The following is a 13,080-nucleotide window of genomic DNA, read 5'->3' as shown; positions in this document are numbered from 1 at the left end:
GATAATGTAGTTTCAGTTTAGGAGGTAAAGGAAATTGCAAAAGTCTCAACTTGAAAAGGATTGTCGGAATCAAAAGGACAAAGCAGTTTACAAATTTTACACTTGTTTTCAAAAAATGTGGGCATCATTTACATTTTAATTTCAGGTGGAATCTCTTATTCACTTTGATAACCTTTTCTTTTAGAAAGTGAGTTAGCTTTTACCAGACATTTACTTTCTCTCTTAAAGTTTACGTTGTCATTCCAGCAATAAAACAGTCACAGTATTCATTTATAAATGAAATAAGATTGGTTGGAAATACTGCATTCCGGTTGTTAATGTTTCTGTAAGATGTTTGTTCATGGAACCACATTTGTCATGTTAACAGAATTAAGAAAAGTCACAGCAAGGTAATGATAAATGACATCTGTAAAGGAAACTCAAGTTGAAACAACTTAATTTTTCAGACAATTCAATTTCAGTTCTTGACTGCGAGGGCACGCAAGTTAATTTAAAACAAAAGGGCCGGTAGTCAATGAAATAAGAGCTTTCTGTACACAGGATTTGTACCCTTTGTAAGCTTGTCATCTCTTCTCTTGCTTTCTTTCCCCGTCTCTAGACCCCTGAAGAGCTGGAGGATGATTCAGACTTTGAGCAGGAAGATTATGACGTTCGCAGCCGAACAAGTGTTCAGACTGAAGATGACCAGCTTATTGCTGGCCAGAGTGCAAGGGTGAGTGTAAACCCAGTGTTGGTATTGCTGCAAATGAAAAAAAACTATGCCTCAGAAGGCAAACACAGTGATTTCAGGTCTTCAATCTCATGTAAGAAACAATAGCAGTAATCTAACCCTGGTATTTCGTGTCATACCTATCTCAAAAGCACTGAGTATATTGAATGATCTTGTGATGCCTTGTATGAGCTGCTTGTTCCGGAAGGTCTTATATATTTAAAATGTACACTAATTGTGGGAGTATACAGCAAATTAAAAATAAATAAATAAATATCATCAAGGCACCAAATGCTGTATCCAGAGAAATCTTATATTAGTCATGTTTCCCAGTGTGCAAACTTGTCAAGTAGAACTGAGCAGCCCCTGTAATTTAATTGTAATTGAAGACACTTGTTACTGAGTCAATGTAATTTTACCAAGGTAATTATATCATGATGAACTGGACTCATTGTGATTTGTGACCTTAGCTTGTGCATGGGGATTGCAAATTAAGCTGATGAGTGCTTCAGGGGTCACAGGTGCTAGAGAAGTGAAATTTGTTGACACACAGGATTACATAACCCTGTAATGTATTTTATTTTCCACTAACCAGACTAGTCAGCTCAGATTACAAACAATAATAGCAGAATATAATTTGGGGGACAAACAACATGGTAAAAATACATTTGACAGGAATGAATTAAAAAAAAAATAGCCTCCTCCCCTCCCAACTCCCCCCCCCCCCCCCAAAAAAAAAAAAAAAAAAAAAGAACCACTGAGAGCAGCTTGAATTATTTCCATGGCTGTTTTACGTGTCTACATTTCTTCAGATAGTAGAACTTGCTGAAGTGAAATAATAGATGAGAAGCATCTCCACACTCACACACACATGCAAGCACTACAGCAAAAGCTAGTAGGAAGAAAGGTGACTTCATGCCTTTAATTCTGGAAGAGGATTTGCAAGGCTGAGGACTTTGAAGGCAAAAAGACAGTGATAGTTAGAAAGATATCAAAGGACATGAAGTAAGAGGTTATCAGCTGTTGAATAAAGACCCACAGTATGCTAGGGGTCTAAGCATATATTTTAAATGTAGAAAACAAAAAGTAATGCCAGCCTAAATTAAGTTTATTTAGAGGTATGGGAGGGATGCAAGACAGATGGAATGAAATGTGCAGAAGTCTCATCTTTGATTCATATCCATGAATATTGAATACAGATGTAAAAAAAAATAAAAGTGTCTGCTATTGGGCCTCCTGGATATGATATAATGACTAGTAGCCTGATTACCCAGAGGAAGATGGGATTTGGATTGTAGAACCCATGCCTGCCAGTTGTGTGATTTTATGGATCTGGGTGAATATCTTTGGGGAATTATTATAATTTAGAAAGCATATCATATTGTTTGAAATATTTAAATGCTCATTAAAGTAAGTTCCAATACAAAAGTATGGAAATGTAATACTACAATTTCATGATTTGGTTGTGGTATTTATTTGTTTATTTACTTTTTGTTTTTGTTTACGCATAGGATTAGGTATCACGTAATCCTTTTTTGGTCTGGAAACCAAGTACAGATTGCAGTAATAGTTTCGCTAAGAGTCTGGTTTGCCTAGAGACTTAGGAGTCTTAAATTCCATTACATTCCTTGAGGTTATTATCACTACTGCACTTCAAACCTTCTGCTTTGATCAGCTGCATGCTGTATAAACATAATATACTATAAAGACAGTCCCATTACTGAATAACTTATAATGCAGTATATCACAGGATGCAACAAATGGATGAAAGCACAAAATAAAAACACACTGAGCAGGAAGCACAGTCCGCAGTCTTGACTGACTCATTGAAGTGAGTCTGCAAAGCATGGTGGTAACTTGTTTGAACCTTTTCCTTACAAAGGCTAGAGTTTTAGCTGTGGATTGTAATGTATTTTTTTAATATGCTTACTCTGTAAAGCTATTAGCATTGCAGTAGGAAGGCTTACGTTAGAATTCAGTAGAAACAAAACTTTAAGATATAATCTGCAGTTGCTACGGGATATAGCTTTGAAAGTATATTAGCAGCTGGAACTGAAATGCTAAAACAGTGTAGACTAGTTTAAAGTCTCTACAGATGAAGCTGCCCACAGAGAAGAACCATGTGCATGACATACAGATCAGCTTTCCAAATTCTGATTCTCCTATCACATTCTCTCCATTTAAGTAAATGTATCAGTTTTAGTGTATGTGCTTCATATGTATCCTTATATATATATATATATATTAGCTTGACTTACAGTGCATTTTTCTATGGAAAGACTAGTATGATAATGTTTGCAGCTGCTGAGTTACATTGATAAGGCCTAATTAATCATCGTGTGTTGAATTTTAATTTGATTAACTTGCAAATTTATCATTTTCTGATCTACTGTTTATAACCTTTCCTAATTTCAGTTTTGGAAAAGGTCAATTATTAATTTTTAAAAGCCAAGAGTATTTTAAGAATACGTAGAGAAAGACTTCAGCTGATTGAAAGAGACATAAACAAGAAAAAATGTTACAATACTTAACTATATGTCACACCCCATTAAATCCATAATGTGGTCTTAAGAACCCTAAAGCCAAATGGTAGCTCAACTTGGAAATCATTATTGGAAGTGTCCATTTGATCTTCAGAAATAATTATTATAATTTTGTAGGCTTTTCTTTTTAAGGAAGTGGGGGAATTTTCTGCTTTGTTTATGATGTCGAGGCAAATTAGTATCAACCTGTGTAATGTCTTTTTGCATATCTTCCAAGATACAATTAGGCTACTAAAAGTTATTGAAAGGTACATTCATTTCAGCTCACTTCAGATGTATTACTTTGCATGTCATAGCTTATTTAAGCAGAAAATCTCTGTACTTCTGACAGAGAACAAGACTAGGGGAGATGCTAGCAATACATTACATATTTCTGTAGATTTCCTTCATTTTAAAAAGGTTAAAGATAATTGCTATTAAATCTTAATCTTATTTTGTATGATAGTGAATAATCTGCATATCATGGCATCACATCTTTTTTAAAGTTCTGAAAGTGAAAAAAAAAAAACTTATGAAAATTCTATGTACTTTATTTCTGTCCATCCTACAGAAATCAAATGTTTAAGGGATTTTGTTTGCTGTCTTCCACTGCTATGAAAAGAAACTAGAATGCAGTTTGAATCAATGTATGTATTTCTCACATCCTTTTTTCATGTCCAGCTTCTACTGTATTTTTTCTTCAGGCTATCATGGCTCAGCTCCCCCAGGAGGAAAAGGCCAAGATTGCTGAGCAGGTAGAGATATTCCACCAAGAAAAGAGCAAACTGGATGCAGAGGTGGCCAAGTGGGATGACAGTGGTAATGACATCATTGTGTTGGCAAAGCAGATGTGCATGATTATGATGGAAATGACAGACTTCACTAGGTAAGGACAAAATGGTCGGTACTGAGGATTTCTTCAGATATCTTTCCTTTTTGTTGCACTTTATAGCCTATTGAAGTGATGTGCTGTTTTGAGAGATATGCAGCTTGATAATACACTTCATCTTGACAGAGGTGGTGGTTCTCTGTGTGTGACTGCTCTAGATATTTCACCATATTTGATAAAACACTTCAAAGTTTTGTATTGTTTGCAAATCAGTTTTATTTGCAGGTCATCTTCAACTGAAGCAGTCAAGACAGTCTGTAACCCCATGACACTGAAGTGACATTTTGTTTACTACCAGTGTGAAATCACGTGCCTACATGAACTTTCAATATTTCAAAATGATTTGTGTCAATCAAAAATAACAGCAGAACTCTTTGAATCATTTTGAAGACTGAACCTCTTTAAAATAAATAAGTAAATTAATTAAATTAAACCTTCTTGATCTAATATTTCATTGGAGTCTGTCAGCAATGATATATAAATATATATATATATATATTGCTTTCATTTCTTCTATTGATGTCTTGTTTTTTTCTAATTGTAAACCATCAAAAGATCATTCTGTAATGATATCAGATAACAGAATTATTTTGTTTAAATGTGGTTTCATTGTTAATGACACCAGGGAGAACATTTTATAAGATTCTTCGAATTATAGATCACCATATTAAGTTAGAGCTATTTCAAAGTTTATTCTTAATTGGAGTCCAAGAGTATAAATGATATTTATCTAAATATGATTAGATTAAGCTAGACAAATATCTTTGTTTTTTTGTTTTTGAAGTAAAACATCTATTTATTCAATCTGCTGAGATGCTCAAATACATTTCTTTATCCAGCCTTGTGTCTGAAGAATTCAGCTTATTTCATGGGAAACAGTCTCTGCACTAGTATTACAGTTTTTGCACATACCTTACATTCATATGTTTGTTAATTAATTTGCATCTACAGGTAATTGGTATAGCTATTAGCAAACATTTTAATGCATTTTAAATATGTATACAGAAAGTTTATCTATGTTATAATAGGTGACTACTGTATTTCTTTCTGAACAGTTGTTCTCCCAGCTTGATCAGTGTTCTCTCAGCTTGTGCTTTCACAACTATTCTTTTGGCAGCACGCTCACAACGCCTGTATACAAGAGCCTTCCATAAAGGGTGACATATCTGAGAAGTACTAGTTACCTTTGTATTATTGTTCTCATCATCTCTCATTCTTCTCTTCAATGAACACAGTAAAAAACTGCACAAGCAGTGCAATCATTTCACATAATGAAGAAATAACATTCTAAAGCAACACCCGTGCTTTCTGCAACCTCCTGGACATTCTTTGATACACTGAGCATCAAACTGAATGTTTCGTAATTGCATTTTATACCATCAAAAGAAAAGAACTAAAATAAGAATGAGAGAAAAGCCTTTGTCACATTTGAAGTAAATTAAAGAATAATAAGAATAATGATGATCAAAGTGCACCCCTATCTACATCAGATTTAATAAAAATTTGTTTAATATATCCTATTAAAAAGAACAAAGCCTTTTGCATATTTTGATTGGCTGTAAACACTGCAGTGTTCAAACAGGAAAAAAAATCAAGTGTGTGGAATTTGAGATGGTCAGATCTGCTGGTGGAAGGAATGTTAAAGCATAGGAGGTCACTACAGAGGAGTTCTGCACCATTTTAAGTTCAACAGAAATGGCATATTTGAAGATCATAATTTTCTATCAGTCTTGTCTGAAGCTACACTTCTCTGCATAGGATCAAAAATAAATAAATAAATGAGGAAAATCAGCTTGCTTCTAGTGTAGGCATTCTTGGGAACATAGCAAATGTTATTATAAATGGGATAAAAGTTTGGGGTCTGAAAGAAACTCAGAAAGGTCTGCAATTATTATTTTCTTTTTCCTATACAATTCATAACGATTATGATTAAAATCAGACTTTTGTCCATCATCTTAAAAGTACAGGATCAGTCTTAAAGAAAATTATACATGCTTTAAATGTAACAGAATTATACTTCAAGAATTTTTGTTTTATGACATATCTGAAAGAAAAGCTTTCTAAAACCTGGCATCCTTGCTATAGATTAGATAGGCTTAACATTAACTGTTGGCATGGGAATAACGTAGTTTTTAATAGTTGTGTACTGCAGAAAGAACATCGGTTTAATAAGCACTTAGAAATATATATACTATTAAGTGTAGTTTGTGCTTAAGGCACCATCAAGCAAAATTGCTGGAGAGGCATTTCATAAGAGAGAGGAAATATAGCAGGCCAACATTTTAATCAATCTCTACTACACAGAGTAATTAAAGGGAGAATTTGTAATAAATTAAGAAGTCATCCCTGTTACTGTTTTAAAATCAAGTACTAAACAATGTCATTAAAACTGTTTCCTTTCAAAATTTATTTATATTGTTCATCATTTCTTTGTATTTCATAGAGGTAAAGGCCCACTGAAGAATACATCTGATGTCATTAATGCAGCCAAGAAGATTGCGGAGGCAGGATCAAGGATGGACAAACTGGCACGGGCAGTAGCTGATCAGGTAAAATAAGCAGAGATACAGCAGAATTTCTATCAGTGAGTCCCATTCTGAAGTTTTTTTTTGGAAATAGTTTTTTTTTTTTTTTTTTTTTCTTGTTTAGAGGTTGTTGGGGTTTTTTGTTGTTGTTTTATTTTTTGTTTGTTTCTTTTTTTTCCTGCACTATAGGAAAGTAATAAATGAATTTTGAAACCTCAGAAACTCCTCAGGTATTCCATAGCCTCATATTCTAGACTGGGAAACTATTACAATTAGATTAATATGTTTGCTGTCATGAAAGCAATTGGATGCTCTGTTACCCTTGATGAACGTGTATTTTTCCTTATGTTCTTTCAGCTCCCTCTTCCAGCAGTTTTTCTGGGCAACCTGTCCAGTGCCTCACCATCCTTTGAATAAAGAATTTCCTCTTGATATCAAATTTAATTCTCTTCTCTTTTAGTTTAGTGTCCTATCACTATTACGTAAAATGTTGGTCTCTCTTCTGTTTATAAGCCTGCTCCAGGACTAAAAGTCTGCATTGAGATTTCCCTAAAATCTTCCCTTCTCCAAGCTGACCAAGTTCAGCTCCTTCAACCTGTCTTTATAGGAGAGATGCTTCAGCCCTCTGGCCATCTTTCTAACCCAATGTGCATCTAGTGGTCAAGAGCAAAAAATATCAATAACGATATCAATGATTATAACATTTTAAAAATCCATGTGAAAACAGTAAAGTACCACTTAATTACAATAATGGATGCCTCACTTCAGATACTTATTGTAGAAATTCTTCTATAAACACTTCTTATATGGATTGTTAAGGAGCTGAATCTTCTGCCATTATTGGTAAAATGTTTTACAGGTCTCTCTTTAAAGAGCTTTTCCCTTATATACTTATTGACATTTTTGTCGTTTTCCCCATGGTTTCTATATTTTTACTGCTACCAGCAGAAACCTAGCTGGTATTGAAAACTTTAACTTACTTGTCTCTAGTCTTTCTCTTCAAAATAAATACTTTTCTTTCTTTATTTCAATAGCATGCAGTACTTACTATGCATGAAATATAATCCAAAGTGGCTAGAATCTGCCCATTATCCCATAAACTCTACAAGTTTGGTTTTGAGATTCTTTTCATTGTCAACAACCATTTTTCCTGCACTATACCCATTCCCATCCTTAATATGTAGCAACTATTCATTTTAGAGAAATCCATCTGTTAGCTGATAGAATCTCTAACCTACATTATCTGAAGAGGTGGAATATTTTCAAGAAATGTGATGTAGAAGAAAAAAATCGTTCTTTAATCTGTGCTTAGAGTGCATAGTCCTGAGTTACATTTTCAGGAGACTGTAACATGTGCACTTAAATAATAAGCAGTAAAATCACTGTGAGAATGAAGTGTTTGTTTTAATGTTCACGCTTTAATGATGTTTTACATAACTTACTTAACTTCAAAGACATTCGTGATCTAAACATTTTTGTGGACAGTTGCACTTTTAATTACTGTTCCAGTGAAAGAGGTTTTGCTTTTTTTTTTTTTTTTTTTGTTCCAAAGTACTTGTATTTAAAGCCTTGTCAGCTCTCTTGAGGTTTTGCTTTTTAAAGTTCATTTCTTTCAGTTCATGGACTTCAGGAGTAGGGTAAATATTTCTGTATTAAATTGCCACCAGCAGGGAGAAAAGTTCTCTTAGGGATTCATGCCTGAAAGATGTGGCAACTGCCTGAGAAAGAGAGGCATTATAGCACTGTTGTAAATACAGAACAGATTCAACCGAACAGCCACAGCGAACCTCCAGCTTTGTTTAGTGTTAGTTTCAAAGGGAGAGGAAAAAGTGACTGCTTTCAGGACTATAGATGACAGTATATGCAACTATTTCACCACAGACTCATTCCCTGCTAGCTGCTAGGGACAGAACAGTTCTCTGTAGTCAAATCCTGTGGTGATATTGACCCATATGTTCTTAACTCTATCAATTTTTGTGAATATTTCACCCTACCTATGGGGAAAAAAAGAAAAAGAAAAAGAAAAAAAAAAAAAAAAAAGAAAAAAAAACAATATGAACATTTTAAGATGCTGAAAAAATGTGCTTGGAAATCATTGATCTCCAAGCAATACATTCAAACATCATTGTCAGTGGAACTTTTTTGGGTAGCCATGATGAGTATTTGCTGGAGACACGCTGGAAACAAAGGGCAATTTTAGCTCTCTTTTGTCAGAGTGAATTACTGAGGTCTTTTATTGTGAGGCAAGATTAAGAATATTAATTGCTAGAAAGTTATTTATTATGGTATGGTTATTTTGAGGGATGATGCAGTTTCTATTAAGATTCTCAAAGATTGTAAACAAATTACATTTGGACCTTTTCTAGTTATATTTGTGATGAAACCTTCACTAAGTCACATTACATCTGACCTAATATAATTTGTATTAACAAATAATTGACACAATGCTCAAAATGGTACAGGACTGTAGATAGCCTTCTCTTCAGTATAAAAACCCTTAGACATACAGAGGGATGAACTTATGTCATTGTATTCTTAAGCAGGGCTGCAAGACAGATGGCATCTGCTGAGACACTGTGTAATATCTCACATTTTAGTAAATTATTTCCTTCTGGCACAAACTAAGGTATTTAGACATTAACAGTAATTTTGCCAAGTCTGTCATATCCAAGCAAGGCAACCTCACCTCTTAAGTCCTTAATGTGTCAGAAAGGCTTCTAGAAAGTCTGATGCAGAGCTGTGTCCTCTGAAAGTCTGCATAAATGCCAGGGAAGCTGGCAAGACAGTCAGGAATGGATGACATCAGTTGGAAATAGTCCCTGTGGCATCTTAACCTGGACACCTAGCAGGTGCCCTGATACTTGGAGTTTCTGATGAAACTTTGGCTACTCAATTCCTCCATTCTGTACAAAGTGATATCCCAAAGAGACCTCCTCCAAAAAATGACAGTTCTGTTATTTCCATTGTGTTTCATTAGTATCTGTCTGAGAGGTATTTCTCGTTTTTCAAAAGAAAACTTAACAGTGCATCCTCAAGTGATGACTGATGACTTTGGCTTACATGAGAGGTAGAGTTTAGTTTTCATGTTTCAGTAAGCATTTCAAGGAACGACAAAGTGAAATGGACCCACCTAATGCCATACATGTTGATAGACTCTCCTCTGATTACCTCTCCATAACAACCATGTGAATTCATCTACATCTAATCAAGCATTAATTTCATCTGCAGTGCCCTGACTCAGCCTGCAAACAGGATCTACTAGCCTACCTGCAGCGCATTGCCCTCTACTGCCACCAGCTCAACATCTGCAGCAAAGTGAAGGCAGAAGTTCAGAACCTGGGAGGAGAACTTATTGTATCAGGGGTAAGCTGGTATTCATATTTAGCCATTTTTTTTATGACAGTAATGTATAGCACGAAAAAAAAAAGGTGATTCATAAGTAGTCTTTTTAAAAATTTTATCACCATTATTTCAGACCTTACAATAACTTGAGTAGAGCAATTTGATTTTTCCAATTACCCTTTGTTTATAGTAACCTTGTAAAATCTTCATTCTTCCTAAAGAAAAGTAATTTCATAGACTAGAAAGTAATTGCCAAGCTGTGAATATTATAATTATTTGGAGCTTTTGTATATTTGCTCATTATAAATCTTCTTTCCTTTGTTAGTACTGGTAATTTCCTTCCTCTGTGCAGAAGCCAGCTCTGTATGAACTACATATTGTTAAGATGGTGATGACTAATGGGATTTCATTCACTCAGGTTCCAATGCACACTAGGTTCAGCAAAAACTCTTGGAAGGCCAGCAAAATATTTCAATTTTTGATGCACGTGCTGTTTTTAAATACAGTTTGCCTAGCCTGATGATTATAGACTAATTATCATTCAGTTATTTCAGTTATTTTTAACAGACAACACACACATTTTACTCACGAGTTGTTGGTTTTTTGTTTTGTTTTTTTTTAGAAATAAAGACAGGAATATATGGCAGAACTCAATATAATGAATGAGTTTTCTGCATTTTTTCATTTTCTTCTCCTAATGCTGAACTGTGTACCTCTGTGAGATTACTAAGAGCCAAGTAGTAACAACAATTGTTGCTCTTCATAATTTCCTTTTTTTTTTTTTTTTTTTTCATTCTTTTAACTGATTAACCTAGTATTAGCCCCAAGAAACCTTTGTTATTTTCTAACTCAAATACAGACCATATGTATGTCAACACGATACATTTGACTCTACTGAGTGTGGATTTAAAATGACCGTGTTTTTCAGATCCTGAGAAAATAAGATTGTTTTCAGATGCTATTTTGAAAAAGCACCCTCTCATTGTTTAAGCCCAATCAAGTATGAAGACTGTTAGGACAACTTGTGCCCTACATTTCATCCATAACATTCTCCAGTGAAATCACTGGCCTTCCTTAAACATATCAAAAGACAGAACAAACATTCTCATTTGTATAACTATTTGATTTATTGCAAAGCACTGGAGAAGGTCTTAAACATTTGTTGAGATTTCTTGGATCCACCATTCTGAAAGCCTAAATGGAGCTGCTTCAGTTTTCCTGTATCTGTCCTGCAATTGGTCTTCTCTTCTTGACGTACGTACATATCTAATTGTGATACCTTGATCTTCCCACAGGACTGGAAAATCCTCTTTCATTTTGCTAGTATTCATGGAGTGATCTGTGCTTACATCGCTGACAGCTATGTTACGTAGTAAATGCTTTGATCTTTTCTTACCTACTGCCATCTGGGTCCAGCTTTTCATACCCATTGACTTTTCATATTCATCTATTTATAACAGTTACCCAAATCAGTGCTTCTACCAGCTTGGCTTTTGTGGTGTGTGTGTTTCTTTTTCAAGTCTCTTTATTCGGTGTATGTGGATGCTGAAAAAGCCATTGTGAATCTCTGGCATCTATTTGTTACTGGAACATCACCATCCGTTGTGAAATTTAAGTGGCCAAACTGCTTGACTTCATCATTTCCAGTCTGGCATTGTTAGCATCTGCTGCTTACCAGGCTTCATCACCATTGTGTTTCTGTTTGGTTGGGTTTTTACACAGTATTAGACAAAGGCAAAACTAGATTCAACTGCGAATTATTTGGGTCTATTACAAAGACTCAGTAATATTGACATGTAGAAAAGTTTAAGCTTGCCAAGCTTCTTCTCCTGCTGGTCTAAACAGGAGTTGATGTAGAAAATTGATGCTGTGCATCCCTTTTAGAAACTGTTGTCTTGTTACTTACTGTAACACAGTCAGTACACTGCTTCTCTGAGAGTGTTTTCCAAGCTGTTCATCTTCAAGCTGCTGGGTACTGTATGCTCCTTTGCTATTCAGATAGCTGGTATCCAAGTGCACATCTACATCTGCTTGTCTACTTGCCGCTTCTGCTTCCATCTTCTTCATTTTCTCTTGGATAGCCAATTACAAATAAATAGTATTTTATTTGCATTAAAATGAAATACCATTATTTGGCAACTTGCATACAGTACAGTGCTAGAAGTACAGTAGAAATCCAGAATTCAACCTTCTTAAGCTATGGCCATTGGAGTTTATGTGAATGTATTATATTTAATTGTTTTGATGTAATTATTATAGATGATTACTCAATATTATAATTAACTACTGTGTTTACAAAGAATGACAGTAAAATTCAGATTGATTCAGAAGATGAGTTATTATTCAGAATAATTTTGAGTAGTATAACCTCTGCTTGAATTTTTGCAATATTAAGCATATTAATATATATAAATGAAAATAGGACATTCATATGGACAAATAAATCTGTGTATGGGCATGTTTATGTAAAAAGGAAAGAGACATAAAACCAATTTAAACTAAACAACAGATGAAAACCACTTCACAGCTATTACAGGTCTAATCTGTTCGGGAGAATGTGTTGCAACAAATTCAAAAATACCATGTATCATGTATATAATGTGATATATATCTTTAGGTGAAACTTCTATTTATTTATTTTTTTTTCACACGAGTCATAGTTCCGTATGGTTTATCTCTGAAAATAAACATACTGCTGATCCTCTTTGCTTTTTCCTCTGTAGATTGATAGGAGACTAGCATAGCATATGAAGGGGTTCTTTCTGGCATCATTGACTTTGCTGCAAATAGAAAAACTGATCAAAAAGTAAGCAAATGTCAAACTCCTGAAGTGGAAATTACTTCAGTAAAGAACCCAGTGTTGCTTTTTCCCTTTCTGTCTCCTATTCCTTTTCCCCTAGCTCCTTTTTTTTCTTTAATCTTTCCCTTGAAATTCTTTGCATGCACTTAGCAAACTTATTTTTGCTAGATAACTTAGATCTGGCAATTGAGAGTTAGCATAAATCAGCTTAACCTCATTAATATCGATATAGGAAGGGCAATTTACACTATCTGCTGGCTTAATCTCATTAATATCAATGGAGGAAGGCCAAT

At 34.5% G+C, this 13,080-nt stretch overlaps 1 protein-coding gene across 6 annotated transcripts in view; it reads left to right on the top strand.

The window, feature by feature from the left end:
* Window positions 1-13,080, top strand: part of CTNNA2 (catenin alpha 2) — a 425,826-nt gene that overhangs the window by 393,098 nt on the left and 19,648 nt on the right. For all 6 annotated transcript variants that reach the window (XM_015862648.3, XM_015862647.3, XM_085545876.1 and 3 more), the window contains 4 exons: window positions 599-712; window positions 3,936-4,117; window positions 6,564-6,669; window positions 9,874-10,008. In XM_015862648.3, the coding sequence (XP_015718134.2) occupies window positions 599-712; window positions 3,936-4,117; window positions 6,564-6,669; window positions 9,874-10,008 (537 nt within the window). The remainder of the gene's footprint in view (window positions 1-598; window positions 713-3,935; window positions 4,118-6,563; window positions 6,670-9,873; window positions 10,009-13,080) is intronic.

This window comes from Coturnix japonica, chromosome 4, assembly GCF_054131305.1.
Source record: "Coturnix japonica strain WE chromosome 4, WE-NBRP24, whole genome shotgun sequence".
NCBI classification, from domain to species: Eukaryota; Metazoa; Chordata; class Aves; order Galliformes; family Phasianidae; genus Coturnix; species Coturnix japonica.
This window is presented reverse-complemented; position numbering and strand designations above follow the sequence as displayed.